The following is a 15,681-nucleotide window of genomic DNA, read 5'->3' on the forward strand; positions in this document are numbered from 1 at the left end:
TGGGGTGCACAACGCTTGGGATCTGGGTGCCTCGGTGGAGAAGGAGCGGTGAGATGGGTATGCAGCGGGCGTTGGGAAGAACATGTTTCCAAGTTTCCATGTAGGTGACTTCCATTGAAGTCATACCCACTCACATGTGGGCTACTTTGTGTTATTATATGAATTCTTTCGTATTCTCTAAATAGTTTAGGACTTGGGATGTTTTACTAATATTCTTTGATAATATGATGATTTATGTATTTGGGCTCTTTTAAAGCCTGTTTAACTTTAACCATTTAAGTAATGAGCCGGCTTACCAATTTTTAGGGCCATTGATTCCTCTCCATCTCCGGTCTGCGACTCCTCTGGCTAAAAGCCGAAACCAAGTACGATACTCTCACTTTAGGCTTTAACCTACTTTCGGCACACGCCAGATGAATCCACTTGCACCAGTCCACTACCGCAGTTGATTATTCAGTTCTCTTATCCCTCTGTTGCATCTGGTTCAAATAAAAAGGCTTAACAATTTTGATACAGTTTTCTTCACTTAACGGTTGTATTAATAAATCGGAAACGAGATGGATATTGATGGAAAGGGAGATTCCATGGATGAGCTCAAGGGCCTGCGATTTACTCCTCTTGATGATGATGAAGATGACGAAGACATCGCTGTAGATGAAGATGATAATGACGACGACGAAGACGATGATGATGAAGCTGTAATTCTTGGGTTCGTTGAAAAGCCTGAACACAGCTGGTCACTTCTCCGTCAACAGTTTCCAAGTAAAGCTGGAGGCGTCCCAGTAAGCTTTTTTTTTTTTTTGCTTAGCTATTTCAATATTAAAAAAAAAGCATATGCATTTTCGGGATTTTTATAGTAGTGTTTTCTTGTAGTCTTGGTTGGACCCGGATAATTTACCCTCAGGAATATCTTGTGTTTGTGATATATGCGGAGAACCTCTGCAATTCCTACTCCAGGTACTTTTTGTGTGTGGTTATTTTGTAATGTTCTGTCAGACTTGAGCTCTACTTTAAACTCGAATCAATTCTTATAAATGTCGTATTTTGTTTTATATTTTGTTGTATTAGACTGATAGTGCTAATTTTCATATTGACTGAATGCCTAGGTTTATGCTCCATTAGTCGAAAAAGACTCCACATTTCATCGAACATTATTTGTATTTATGTGTCTATCCATGAAATGTCTTCTCCGAGATCAACATGAACAATGGAAGCGTCATCCGGATAAGCAATCGAGGAGGTATATCAACAAATATCTGTCACGTTCATTTTTTTCCCCTCTCAATGTTAGTATTTTCAATGTTCTTTATCTTGCTGAGTTATGTTTTGTTTTCTCAAGTGTGAAGGTTTTCCGTTGCCAGTTGCCACGAACTAATCCTTATTATTCAAGTAAACCCCCTGAAGTCAATGCGAGTGACAAACCTTTAACCCCTGGAGGTAACTTTGGATTCTTAATTTTACTGAATATATCTCAAATTTTATGAAAAAAATGGATTTTTTATTTGGTATATTACATCTATGTATGAGAATATAACTAAGTTTGTATTGGAGTAAGATCTTATAATCTCACCATTCACTATGTGCTTTAATTTGAAGGGATGAGTTTTGCATTAAGTTACCAACTTTTGGTTGGAATTGTCTTAGCCAGAGCAATAGGGGAAAGTTGTAACAAATAAATAAATAAATTGAAAGACAAGAGTTTGCATTTCCCGTCATTCTTTAGGTGGAAATAGTAGTAGGAAGGAATTCCCTTTCATTTAAATCTTTCAAATTTAGTTCATCCATAAATGGGAGGAAAGCAGAGGGAAACTATCAGCATTTCAAATGTAGTTGTTTAATTCATCCTTGATTTCTTTATTTTCTTTTTCATCAAACAAACTGGTTTCTTTTTACAATTTATCTCTCTCTTCATTTTTCCCACCAAGATCATGTATACACTGGGAAACTTGAATTTTGTTTTACAAGTTTCTCTTTGCAGATTGCTTGATTTGAAATTTTGAATAGATTTGAGAAGTGATTAAAAGAGGGAAGCTTCTTTAATTTTTTATGCAAAGTTTCTTATGAACCCATATTATTACTTAAAAAGGATAGGTGAAATAACAAAGAAGAAAGCATTTTCCATCACGAGAATAATGATTCTCGAGCGTATCCAATGTAGTATGGAACAGCTGTGAGTTCCAGTGCTTTTGATTTCGTGCTCTTTTCTTATTTTTAGTTCTGTTTATATATGTCTTTAAGTACTGGCTTAAGATGACATTGATGTGGGTTTTTCTTAATTGCCTTGTTTGTGTTTATATGCACTCGATTTTTCCTTGATATTACTTTATAGTGATCACTTTATTCAGGGGTCAACATTATCTTCTTCTTGTATCACTGCATTAGCCAACTCAAATTGGGTTCATCAATTGCATTCACGCTCATAATGTGTTTTATCCTCATGTATTCATGTTGCAGCTCCACTCTGCAATTGGTGTGGCACCTGGAAAGGAGATAAGTTTTGCAGTAGTTGCAAAGTAGCACGATATTGCTCACAAAAGCACCAGGTAGTTAGGTGTTAAATTCTAGTTGTTCTCACTTGTCTGAAGTCTATTTACCTACCTAACTTTTCTGTTTTCTTACATTTCAGGTCATGCACTGGCGCTCGGGTCATAAACTTGAATGTCAACAGCCGAGTCTTTCACCTCAGTCACCTGAGCCTAGTGCCTGTCATGGTGGAATTGCACAAATTAAAGCCCCAAAAGGCAAGCATTAATTGATATTACCCTGGGTTATTGACTTGTAAATTGACATGTTAATCGCCAAGCTTTCTTCCATTTTCTTCTGGGATAATTTTTAAGAATGGAGTGAACGGGTATTTGAACTGCAGAGTCTAAACAAATTTTGGTTGAGGGTCTTTCTGAATTCTCTCTTACTAAATTTTTCATTTTAAACAGTTGCAAGCAAGAGTTTGTGGCCAGAGTATGAGATCAAAAATGAACACGAAAGTGAATATGATACAGAGATGTCTGGAGATGAGGGACATACCAATAATTCATTGATAACGAGGAACAGGGTTGATGGTGCAACGAAATCACTTATGGATTATTTTGAGGTATTGATACCGGTACTGTTAGCTGTTGTAGTGGCATGTGAATGAATTCTTGTTTAGGGTATCTTAATGCTTGCTACCTCTGTTGCATAGGGAGATGGTGACAAAAAGAGTTGGGCTTCTTTCCAAGAGCGGATAGCCAAGGCTCCTGAACAAGTTTTGAGGTGAGAACTTGTACACTTTTTCTACTTCATATGTACCATCAGAAAATACTTATGCATTGTGACTCTGCAATGCTTATTTTGCATAAACCATAAAGCACCCTGCACACTTTGCATTACCTTAATATGGAGGATGGCATCTATTTTGCTCCAACTCTTCATTTTTCTTGAAGTATTTGTGTCCAACAATTGTTTCAGACTCATGGATATGGGACTTTGATCTCCAAATGCCCTCCAAATACATGGGAAAACTTTAAAAGAAATCTGATCACATATGTCTCTTTTAACAATGACAGATATTGTAGGAGTGCTGGTTCTAAGCCACTGTGGCCTATCTTAGGTGGTCACCCTTCCAAGGCTGATATTCCCTTATGCAGCTATTGTGGTGGTCGCCTATGTTTCGAATTTCAGGTACTTGTTAATCTTACCTTCATGGAAGCCCAGTTATCTATCAAGTTCAAAGCCAAGAGAAAAAATTATCAATTCTGCACGATAAATTTTTGTGGATCTTTTGCTGATTTTAGAAATATTAATTCCTCATCGAGGTCTTTATTTTCACTTGAAAAAGGAAGTCTCTAATACAAGTTCTATGCAAATTTGTTGTTCAGATATTGCCTCAGTTACTTTATTTCTTTGGTGTGAAGAATGATGCGGATTCTCTTGACTGGGCTACAATTGCAGTATATACATGTGAAGCCTCTTGTGAAGGTGTAGGTTACGAACAGGAATTTGCCTGGGTACAACTTGGTACTTCTATTAATTGCCCTTCATAGTTTTTTGCCCATAAAAAACGAACATAGTTTTGGGAAAAAGTTGCTTCAAATGACAAATTTCGGGATATTTGCTTGAAATTTAGTTTAGTGGAGGCAATTTATTAATTTTGATCTTAGGAAGTGTAATGGAAGGTATTTATCAAACTGTAATACCCCTTTATGACAGAAAATATATTGTATGGTTTCTTTTCTTGAGATTGTAGAGGTTGAAACTCGTATTAAGGGGAGTACCAGTTTGATGTCCTAACTCATTTATGAATTAAATCATGAGCCTGATACCAATCCTATTATGAAGAATTGGATTAGTTCCTGGATCAACATGAAGGACCCAGCCGGAAAGTTTGAATGGATGACCGGACTTTGCATGCACTATGCGTGCATACAGATTCATAGGATTGGAGTTTGCTCTAGAAATGAGTCCCCGAGCTTGGTGGCAGTCTCGCAGAAAGCTAAGAACCTCATCTGTTTATGTGAACAAGCATTCCTCAACACTGGTGATCATTTTGAGGGATCCGATTATGTTACAGGTTATCCTAATATTGTTGTTGTTGCCTAGAAGAAAGTGGGGGCACTCTGTGGCATGGCATGGTGTATTAGGACAAGAACATTTCATGGATCTGCAATCTGGTGCAAGGAACAAGCATGGCAACTGCTAAACTTGCTACCATTAGAGAGATTTTACTTATGATTAAGAACATAAACCTGTTATACTGTGGCATCTGGATCACAGATAACTTTGTTCAAAAGATTTTCTTCAAACAGGGAATACGGGTGCACTGGTCCATAAAACCAGTACTTGAAGATATGTACATAATATTGGAGAACAAAAACACTGTTTTCTTGAACCAACAGGAGCATCAGGTGCTGAAAGAGGTGGCGGCCTGTATGGACATTGCATTAAAGAAGGATAACTGCACCAATATGTTGACAATAGTGTTTGTAAATGATGTAACTAACCAAAGAAAAATCAGATTTTACTGTGCTCACCAGGGTTTCAAATCGCGGTCACGGTCGTGTTTTCGATTATTTCGGATTTACCGTGATTGCGGCCGTCGTAGGTAACTCGGACAGCGGCGAAACCGTTATATCGCGGTTGGGACCATTTTTGAAAACCTTGGTGCTCACCCTCGAGTACATGTGATCCGCCACTTAAGAAACTAGTGGCAGAGACAACAGTCCTCTCCCTTTCAGTGAAACCTGCATTACATTCAGAGTCGGACAAAAACTAAGGCCACGTATTCCTCTAACTTCTTTGTGATGGATGACAATCACATGGCACTCGCCATCAATTCGGTATCAACTTGCAAACCCTCGATTCCTCAAAGAGTGGTGATGGCAGCCACACCCACAGGACCTACCTTTTCTTTTCATCCGTCGTCAAGGATCAAGATTGTGATATCTAATTTTTTTTATTAATACGAGATATTTATAAGATAATATTTTTTTAAAATTTTCTTAATTTATTAACAACATACGATCACTTTACAAAGGTAGTTGCTTAAATCTAAAACCTTTACAGAAAAAAAAAATATTTTTAACTATTGAGGTCATTTAATGAGTTATGATCTTATCTAGTTTTAATTATAAAATTTAGATGTAAATAGATTAGACGATATTAGAGGTGATATAATTATATTAGTTGAATACGATATACAATAATCTCGTAGCCTTAAACTATAAATTTGGGACACAAATAAATAGATGAAATAAATGAAAATGTTGACCGAGTTTTGATATTGAGGCATGGAATGGATAGTTGAAGCTAAAAGGAACATCAAAATCCAAAGGTATGCTGTAAATAGCAATAATGATTCCGTCTAAATAGAGTAAGTAGCATTAGGGATGTTTAAAAATACTTGGCTCGGTTGATCTGTCGACTCGAACTTTAAAAAATTAGGTAATTCTTTAAAATAATTATCTGAACCGACCCGGGTTTGGACCAATTTTTTTATAACTGGGTATCTGACCCGACCCGGTAGTTTTAATTTATATAGGTTTAAATTGTGTTTTTATTTTAGGTTCCTTAATATTTTTACCTTAAAACTAAATTTAAATCCTTAAGTTTTTCTAGGTTTTTATTATGTACTTTTAAGTTTTAATTTTTTTCGAAAAGTTTTTATTAATTTGTGAATATGATAATCGAAGGAAAAAATCAAGATCGATATTAATATTTTTAATGTTTTCTTTCGAAAATAAACTTTAATATATATATATATATTCATATATTTATCCTTAAAACTAACTTCAAATCACTAATTTTTGTGTATAAATTATGTGTATTATGAACTTTTAAATTTTATGTATTTTCTATGTAATTTAAAAAATATATATATGAACCGAATACCCTTGACTACCTAGTACCCAAACTTAATGAACCGAATTATGGATCAACAAATATACTATCCAAAAAATCAGATACTCGATAATTCGGGTACCCGAAAATATGGGTAATTGAATTTGAACATCCCTAATTGGCATTAAACCTATTCAACCCTGGAGCTATAAAGGTCTACTTCATACCTGAGAGGAGTCCATTCAGAATATTATGCATCCGACAAAATTATTAATGTTTTCCAAAATTGACATCAGTCCTAATCATTATGGCTTTTTTCTGACGAGAATAATAATTATTTATATAAAAAAAATATTTGAGTACTTTACCTATAAAATTAAAAGAACTTTTATTTAATTATTTTTACTTAAATATTATCATTAAAATCTAAAACTTATTTTAATTTTAAATCATTTTAATTATAAAAAATAGTTTCTATAAATTTTTTATATACACAAATAAATTTTGTATTCAAATATTTTAATGCAGTATTCATACAAGAGGTATATGATACTGAAATGAAAGTGAATCCAAATATTCAAGGGTTATTATCTATTAAGAAAATAAAAATAAAAATTCAAGGGTTATTATTATTACTATTTTTCTATGTGAATTCACGACCAATAATACATATAATATTAAAATCGAAAAAAATACAAAATGGAAATTGAAAATAAGATAAACTCGGATTTCTGATATTTTAATACTCGCGGCTTCAAATTCCACGCGGATTTTGAACCTTGCAGCTCAAATTGTAGTTTCATTCATGGCGTCCGCCCCGGAACAACCAGAGATAAGTTTGAGAGAGTGGAGTCTCAAAGCTCGAATCCGCCATGAAAACACTGTTTCAAGAAGATATTCAGGTTCATATATCAGAAATACAAGCTCACACCCATCCAACTTCACCATTTCCAGCACCACGTCGTCTCCAGCATGTTCATTCAAAGGTACCTCTCTTGCTCATCTTTCATTGAGAATTTGGTTTTTTAATCTCAACTTTGGCATTGCTTTTACAGTTGGAATCGACCCTTCAACATATTCATTCACCGCGGCTCTTAAAGGTAACTTGTAAATCATTGTTGTACCAAAACTTTGCATGAAAAAATCTGGATTTTTTTTTGGTGCAGCATTACAGGCGCGGTCACTGTATAATAGTTTGGAATGCTCACCGGAGGTGTTTGCTTTAAACTCCAAGTGGAACGAAGCCGAGAAGTACATTTGTAACCCTCTGTCGGGAGAGTTCCCGATGGAATGTTTATCGGCAAAAACGCTGAGTGGAAGGTCATTTCGAAAATTGGCAAACAAAATCACCGTTTCTGGTCCACTGGTTTACCCCTCAACAATAGTCGAGGAAGACATTGCTGGTTCCCCTATTCCAGGTTTGGTTTGAATAATTAAGTTGAAGTGCTGAAATTGCTTCATTTAAGATTGGGTTTTTGAAGTTTTAGTCAACCATGTGATTGCAGCTGAAAGCTTAAATAGAGATGAGGGAACTCCACCACCCCATCCCACTTCTCCTAGCTCTGTTTCAACCCCTTCAATCTTGGAGACAGCATTAAATCCATCGGGAACTGAAACTGGAGATTCACCATTCTCTAACACGAAATCAAAATCTGATGAACAGGTATGTCTTCAACTTGCTTACAAGGAGTTCCAAAATTCATGTCATTTTAGTGCTTAAATTGATTTTAAGATACAGCTTTCATGAGAGGCCCAATGCATGAATGTTGAAGATTAAATGCATCAAAATCTTGCATGTTGCGTGGCTTATATTTTTAAGGCAAAGATAAGACAGCTAGGATTGCCTGACACTGTGCCCTTCCAAAGTGGGGGACTACTGTTCAAGATTGGTTGGTCCTCCAGCCTCTTGTGGCCACAACACCTACGTTTTGAGTCTAACATGTTTTGTCCAAGTAGTAAAACACTGATATAAAAATCTATGGTAAGAGACGAATTTATAATATTTAAAAAATGTGAATTAATGAAATTTTTAGATAAAAATAAATTATTAATAAAATATAAAAATCTATATTTAAAAATATGTAAAAATCACTGTTTCAGTCCATCACTGCAAGTCTGCAAGCAGGCTGTTTTGTTGCAGAAATAATTGAGGCATGTCCTTCCAAGGTAGCCTCTTTTTCTGTACCCATAATTCAACCTACGCATTACAAAATAGAGAAACATAATAAAAACACGATGTCGTATCATAAGAATTTCGTCTCATACTCTTGATGCAATCGAGGGTAGGATCAATGAATATATATATATATATAAACTGAAGTAATTTTTTTATAAATATATATAGAAGTTAGGAAAGTGGATGCGTTGATGAACAATAAATTGATTGGTAATGAGGGTTTTGCAGGATGAAGTGAAAGAAACAAAAGAGAAGAAAGAAGAAGCAATCATAGACAAAGAAGATGATAAGATTCGGACGAGAGAAAAGGATGAAGAAAGGAAGTGGAATTGCTTATCGTGGGTGAGAAGAAGGCAGAGAAACAAACACAAATTTACCACCAAAATTGCATGCTTTCCTCATCTTAAAGCCCGCTAAACATGGTAAATATTTATGATGGATTTGCTTTTATTCTAAAACTAAACTACTCTTACGAATTTTTGTATCCTTTTGTAGGATTAATCTTTTTAAAATATTTAATTATTATATTATATATTTATGATGGACCGGTACCGATTAATTAATTGACTAATCCGGAACGGAAACAATCACAAATAACCCTCTTAAGAAACTCGAGGAAATCAGGTATACTTCATGAAGCTGATGCATTAGAGGTGGAATTTGAAACAAGTCGAACTTCATATACATCATTCTCTCCCTTCCCTGAACCATAAACTTTATAAGCTTCCATACATAACTAACTATTTAATTTGAAATATTTGTGTGTGCATGTCATGTGGATTACAAAGTGAAAACTCACCAACTTCAGCTGGGATGTCTGGTCCAAAGAAAGATGCAAATTTTGCCTACAAAGCGCAGTCATGATTTGGTTCAGATCAGCAAGTTTTCGTAGTTAGAAAACCAAATGAACTTCAGACTTGTTTGGTAGCTCAGAAAATACAACTAAAGAATATAGACATCAGAGAGAAATCATGACTAACAAACTCTGCAACGTTCACCATTCTTGAATTATTAAATGCCTTGTCCAAAATTGGCATGAACAGATCTATTAAGAGGTATAAACTAGAGCTGTCAATCAACTGGTCGAATTGTACCTTCCAAAGATGTCTTACTATGTTAATCTGGCTTGAGTATGAATTTCAGATTCATATGTGTTCAATTTTTTTCTCAAGTTTTTCCATTTATTTGAAGGTTTACATCTCTACACCCGTGTCCAAATGTTTTAAACACGATCGCCAAACACAGATACTTTAAGAACAATGAAAAAGTGAAAAGCATAGCTTGCTAGTTTACCTGTCTCTTTTCGAAATCCGACAACTCCAAAGCTTTAGCCTCAAACACCAGGACTAAACAATATTTACCATCTTCTGTGACCTAAGACATAGTAACAAATATAAGAGTAAAGAATCAAACCTCACTTTAGAAATGGAACGATGCTTAAACTATGTTACCCGAATTCGGGTATAGGTGTTGGATATTTTTGAGTCCAACACAGATATGTTCAATTTTGTTTTTTTCAAAAACTTCATCTATATGAAGTGTGTTTGGAGAGTCATAACTCATATCCCCAAACTCTTGGCCGAATACGAGCCAAATACTGACACTTCAAACAAAATGAAGAGTTACAGCAACATAGTGCCGAAATATTCTTGAGAAATCACATTTATTATTGTATATGCCATAGGGAAAAAAAGAGTTGGGAATTATAGACGCCAAATAACATTTTACATTTATGATTGGAAATAAAAAACAGATTCAAGCTAGAGAGTAAATCTAATTTCGAAAGACTTACTTCTTCCCGAATCATTTGAAGAACAGGTGCATTTCTCCGAGGAATTCCTCCACCTGAGAGTTGATAAAGAAAAAGAACTGAAATCAAAAACTTAAATTTAGATACAAGAAAATTCACAGCACATGGCAAATAAGCAATAAATTAGGTGCAATTTCCCCCGATATGTTCGGTAATTTTCATGATAGGTTTTTACAAATTAAAAGACATATCATATGTTACCTGGACTCAAGTGTGAGTGTCGGACAGGATATGTGTTCAGCATGGGTATGGTAATATTTTTCTTTGTGTTTCTATGTATTAGGAGGATCCTTAGAGATCATTCCATATTCATTTTCCGTGCAAGAGCAAACATGAGCACTTAAACAAATATAGAGTCAGAGATGACATAAGACATACCAAACCAAACTGGAAAATCCGCTTCAATGCCTCATCCAAATGCTGTTCATCCCCATAACGGTATCTTGTAACATCGTTCCTTACCTAATAAAAGCTAAACAAAAGTCATTTTTTGACGTGATCCACAAAACTAAAGAGAGTAAAGTAAAATAAGAATGGATATCATCCAGTGATATTGACAACTTCAAGTTTGAATTTGAAGAACATTAATTTCACCTAATTTAGCCATTGCTAAACTAAGTAACTCAGATTCATTTATGAGTGTTGAAAATGGGTTTTCTTGAAGAATCTCGTGTTGATTATCTTAAAGATTTTGTAAACAAGTTGGCATTTCCAGAGTTCGAAAGTACCTGCTTAAGGATAGGAGTGGCACAGGTTTCCCTTAACATTTGAGCATCTGAATAGGTCAAGCATGGCACCGGTTTGAGCTCTGCATACTGCAATACAACCAACAACCACAACTTATGAAGCTAACTGCTGAATATCATATATATGTTTTCAGAGATAATAATATGTGGAGGGTCGTCGGAATATCATAGCCCAATCACATCCTGATGTGTCAAACACGAGGCTTTCTCCAATAAAAATGAATAGTAGGAAGAACATTATGAAGGTTTTTAATCTGTAGTCCATGCCATTAGGAAGATCTAATTAACAAGCAATTTCAACTTCCAGATGTGATTATGATGAAATGTTTAGTCCAGTTGCACCAACTTAAGCCAGGATGAAATTTAAAACATATTTGAAAGTAAGACCTTCAGGTATCAAGTAACAATGTCGTCCAAGTCCTAATTTCGGATATCCGAGTCTACCATATAATGAGGAAATAAGAGAGCGATTTCAAAAATCCATTTCAATCAGACTCCAAGGAAGAAAACCTTTACCTTGAGGGCCATTCCGATTATTGCAAGAGGGAAGCCGTAAGTCAGCATTAGTGCGGACCATTCAGATCCTGGAAGAATGTTAAAATATTCCCCAAAACCGTACCTGTATATTCAACTTGTAATGAGGGATAAACCAAAATACAGTAGAGAAACAGGGAAATGCTAACAGGTAAAGCACTCACGAGAGGAGCGAAACTCCAACACCGAGTCCGATAACACCAAATGAAAGCTGCAAATGAACAATTATCAATATTCATGTTCTTTGTCAAAGTAAGACATATTTCCCTGATCACATCATCATTCGATGAAGAGATTCAACTGAAATAAAACTATAAATCCTGACTCATTGTATTGATTTCAGCAATTTGGTGGTTCACTTCCAGTTTTTCACTAGATAATTCTGCTACTCATGAATGAAGTTTTCCATTGTATATATACCAACTACTGCTCTAACCAAACTCATTAAGCAACCTCAGTAGCTAAAAAGGAGTGTTGTTCTTCTTAGAGGTCCCGGATTCCAGCAGTGTTGTTAATGGTTAACATAGATCCTGAACATATAAAACCTTGTACTCGCTCTAGATTATTAAAAAAAAAATCTCTAACCAGTTTAAATCAGAATCAAGGATGTGAATTTGTCAAAAATATACTAGATTTTAAATAATGGTTCAACAACTCCCAATCCAATACAATCAAAACTCTTGTTCCAAATCAACCAAACTAATTAACTAAAGATACAAATTTTCATTTGTCTCAAAAACCAAACCTTTACTTCATCTAAACAATCAAACTCAACCATTAAAAAAAGTCAAAATATCCGTTTTTACTATTTTCACAAGAAAAAAGAGTATGAATGATAGACTAATTACCTTAGAAAGTGAGAATCCATCGTCACTGACAATGGTTTTTGTAGCAGAAGGCTGAGATGTTGAATCGGCCGCTTTTGCTATGAAAGTAAGCTTAATATTATGGGGTCCGGGGATTGATACCGAGAGGTGGCACTGACGGTTTGATGGAGGCTGCGGTGATTAAGATAGTGATGATGAGAATGGATGATTATAGCCGCCGTCGACGGTGGTGATATTCCTTTCATTGTTTTCTTTTGTAATTTCCTTTCGAAATTATTTGAATGTTCTTCTTTTCCTTCTCTTTTGCTTTGGTATTTTCAGTGTTATTATTATGGAAGTTGGAACAAATGAGAGGCTGTCATTCTTTACTGTCTCAGCTTCATGTTTCAACCTCCAAGTAACATATGATGACTCTACGTGTCACTCATGTTTTCTCTCATATTTTCTCTTTTAATTTGATGTTTTAATATTAATATTTTTTAGATATTTGTATCTTTAGTATACAATAAACGATTTTAATAATAAATAAATTATTATTTTTTTAAATCTCGAATTTAAACATTACGAATATTAAAATGTAAATGTGAAATATTAAGTAATTTAGAATTATGCTTAAATAAATAATTTGATACCCTACGTTTGTGTTGTATCGTCAATTTAATATTTAAAGCACTGTATCATCAAATCAGTATTTCAAAACAACTATGCTGCCAACAGACATCGTCAATATTAATTACTCACTCTATACTAGTAAGAAACAGAAGAAGCATAAGCAAATTTGATAATTCCCAGTCTGCAGTAATCCAAACAGAAAAGAAGAAGAAATGGTTGCAACATGTCTCCACACATACCTAAACCCTTGCTTTTATCCCTTCTCAACACCCAACTCTTCCCCTTTTATATCTCTCTCTGTTTCCCCTAAAACCTCAAAACTGGCTAAATCCATAATCTCTTTACAAGTCAAAGCTAAACCTCCTGTTCTTTCTGATGAACGCCAACTAGAAGATCCCCCCTCTGAATCTTCTTCTGAAAAGGAGGTAAGCTTTGGGTCCGTTTTTTTCCATTCAATTTCTTGGGAGAAAAAAATGGGTTTGATTCGATTAATTTTCTGCTATATAGAAAGCCACTCAAGTTTAGAACTTTATTTTCTTTACCCTTTTTCTTGTAAAACCCAGAAAGAAGGGGTTTCATTGTGAACTTAGTGTCTTGGGTTTTGCCTTTTTCTTGTAAAACCCAGAAGAATGGGTTTAGTTGCAATTGCAGTCCATGGTTGTTAAATTGCGCTGAATGTTATTGTGATAGCGTTTTGTGTGTGAATCAAATGCTAGTTTTCTTGTGATGCCTGATGGTGTATTACAATAATGACTGCGGCTGCTGTGATCTGAAGGCAGAAATTATGAGTTGAGAACTGTTTTTGTCATGCTTTGCTAAACTGTTATCATAGATAAACACAAAATACGCGACTCTGAGTCTTCAGTTCCTCTAAAAGCAAGGGGTTGTATAATTATGTTAGATCACTCCTTAGGACCTTGTAATGATGGGATAGTGATGATTGATCTTGTTTATCATAGCTTTCTGATTTTGTTCATGATTTCGAGTTAGTTTCTGCTACAGTTATTGCCTCTTGAAAGGAAAAGAAACATAAGTAGAAATCAGAGTATCGAAGAAAGTCCAGTATCACAGCTTCTATGATACATAACTTCACCCCTTTGAAGATCTTTAAAACATGTTCCCTTGCAAATCTTCATTACTAGGAGACGTCATTACTTAGAAGCAAACCCTTGGAGCACAGTAACATCTTCAGGTATTCTCGAAAACATGGAATGGAGTTGATTGAGTCCACAATTCATCATCTTCTGGTCCACAAATTCACTTGGTCCCTTCATCATCAACTCCAAAAACTGTTTTTGTGTTTTTGTGTCTGAATTCTGATATGTTCTCATCGTGAAGTACTCGATTTTCATGTCTGGTCCATAAAATATTATCAAATGGAGCAACTTTTAATGGGTCATTGAACTCCCAAGTTCAAGCATCCAAGATGGAGCAACAAAAGAAAAAGAAGAGCAAGTTTAGTAAAGCAAGAAGGATGAAAATACCTTGAATCGGAAGCCAAATCTGCATAACAATGCAATAGTCGTAGCCTTGAATCTACAGAAGAAAAGGAAGTGTGAATGTTCCAGGGAGGCTTAATAGACTATGTATGAGATAACAAATAAGCAAATGATCCAAATGCTCGCTTACGGTTGTTTTCTGAATCTGCTAAAACTCTAAGAAAGTTAAGCTTTTAGGGTTATTTGGAGAAGGAAACAAAATGAAGAAAGAAAATGGGAGATGACTCTTAATTCCTCCAAATGTGAAATTTTTTCTGCCGGTTGTTCTTCTAGATCAATGGATTTTTTTCAACATATCACTGGTTTCAAAAAAGGGCAGCCTTCTTGTGAGATACTTAGGTATCCCTCTTGTTACTCGTAAACTTACTGAGAAGGATTGTGTAGTGCTCATTGAAAAAATTAAACAGAGGCTCCATCATTGGTCTGCTAAAAATCTGAGCTACGCTGGCAGACTCGAACTCATCCGTTCTGTTCTTTTCAGTGTCTCGAATTACTGGTGCAGACAGCTTATCCTCCCAAATTCGATCCTTGCCAAAGTGGACCAACTCTGTTCCATATTTTTCTGGAAAGGTGAAGACAAGTCTGCTTCAGGTGCTCGAGTAAGCTGGGATGATATATGCTTCTCTAAAGTCGAAGGTGGTCTTGGCTTAAAGAACACTAAAATCTGGAACCAAGCATGTTTTATTGATCTTATTAGGAAAATCTTAGCGGGTGATGGCTCGCTTTGGGTTGCATGGTTAAAATCTTATGTTTTCAAATATCAAGATTTCTAGAATTTTGTTGCAGGTTCTAATGTGAGTTGGACTGTTACTAGAATTTTAAAATTGCGCTCTATTGCTCTCACAGTATTATCTTCTTCTGGTTATCTTAGGCTTAATGGCATTTGGGAATCTATTCGAATCAAAAGAGAGAAAGTTCCCTGGCAGAATCTAATCTGGTTTCCCATGCACATTCCTAAATTCAGTTTGATTGCTTGGATGTCTTTGTTAAACATATTACCTACTAGAGATCGGCTTCTCAAAATGGGAATTTCCACTGAAGGGACCTATGTTAACTGCAGTAACGATCAGGAGACAAGAAATCATCTTTTCTGTCAATGCGCTCTTGTTGTTCGCCTTTGGAACTCTGTCCTTTCGCTTAATGGCTTGAAGAATGTTTCATC

General features: G+C 35.3%; 3 protein-coding genes across 3 annotated transcripts; 2 read left to right on the plus strand and 1 right to left on the minus strand.

The window, feature by feature from the left end:
• Positions 1 to 373: 373 nt before the first annotated feature.
• LOC120206904 (programmed cell death protein 2-like) lies at positions 374 to 4,027 on the plus strand. The gene is made up of 10 exons (XM_039206468.1): positions 374 to 782; positions 874 to 957; positions 1,107 to 1,240; positions 1,340 to 1,437; positions 2,455 to 2,543; positions 2,627 to 2,741; positions 2,934 to 3,091; positions 3,182 to 3,252; positions 3,546 to 3,660; positions 3,858 to 4,027. The coding sequence occupies exons 1-10, from the start codon at positions 558 to 560 to the stop codon at positions 4,020 to 4,022; spliced, it is 1,254 nt and encodes a 417-aa protein (XP_039062399.1). The 5' UTR covers positions 374 to 557; the 3' UTR covers positions 4,023 to 4,027.
• A 3,093-nt stretch (positions 4,028 to 7,120) lies between these two features.
• Positions 7,121 to 8,992, plus strand: LOC120206891. Its single transcript, XM_039206457.1, has 7 exons — positions 7,121 to 7,301; positions 7,371 to 7,415; positions 7,482 to 7,733; positions 7,821 to 7,978; positions 8,416 to 8,481; positions 8,720 to 8,833; positions 8,987 to 8,992. Exons 1-7 carry the CDS (start codon positions 7,121 to 7,123, stop codon positions 8,990 to 8,992), a joined length of 822 nt encoding a protein of 273 aa, XP_039062388.1.
• Positions 8,993 to 9,094: 102 nt separating this feature from the next.
• Positions 9,095 to 12,697, minus strand: LOC120206911 (thylakoid membrane protein slr0575-like). Its single transcript, XM_039206474.1, is given in 10 exon segments — positions 9,095 to 9,193; positions 9,291 to 9,336; positions 9,785 to 9,865; positions 10,284 to 10,336; positions 10,679 to 10,763; positions 11,030 to 11,116; positions 11,564 to 11,666; positions 11,746 to 11,792; positions 12,430 to 12,584; positions 12,587 to 12,697. Coding segments are annotated over 10 exon segments (795 nt in total). The 5' UTR covers positions 12,654 to 12,697; the 3' UTR covers positions 9,095 to 9,122.
• Positions 12,698 to 15,681: the final 2,984 nt, after the last annotated feature.

This window comes from Hibiscus syriacus, unplaced genomic scaffold (genome assembly GCF_006381635.1).
Source record: "Hibiscus syriacus cultivar Baekdansim isolate YM2019G1 unplaced genomic scaffold, ASM638163v2 tig00014083_pilon, whole genome shotgun sequence".
Taxonomy (NCBI): domain Eukaryota; kingdom Viridiplantae; phylum Streptophyta; class Magnoliopsida; order Malvales; family Malvaceae; genus Hibiscus; species Hibiscus syriacus.

Coding starts and splice junctions, on each gene's coding strand:
- LOC120206904 (XM_039206468.1), top strand. CDS start 558: ATGGATATTGATGGAAAGGGAGATTCCATGGATGAGCTCAAGGGCCTG. Junction 1,241..1,339: donor CCGGATAAGCAATCGAGGAG/GTATATCAACAA, acceptor TGTTTTCTCAAG/TGTGAAGGTTTTCCGTTGCC. Junction 1,438..2,454: donor CAAACCTTTAACCCCTGGAG/GTAACTTTGGAT, acceptor TTCATGTTGCAG/CTCCACTCTGCAATTGGTGT.
- LOC120206891 (XM_039206457.1), top strand. CDS start 7,121: ATGGCGTCCGCCCCGGAACAACCAGAGATAAGTTTGAGAGAGTGGAGT. Junction 7,416..7,481: donor ATTCACCGCGGCTCTTAAAG/GTAACTTGTAAA, acceptor TTTTTGGTGCAG/CATTACAGGCGCGGTCACTG. Junction 8,482..8,719: donor TTGAGGCATGTCCTTCCAAG/GTAGCCTCTTTT, acceptor AGGGTTTTGCAG/GATGAAGTGAAAGAAACAAA.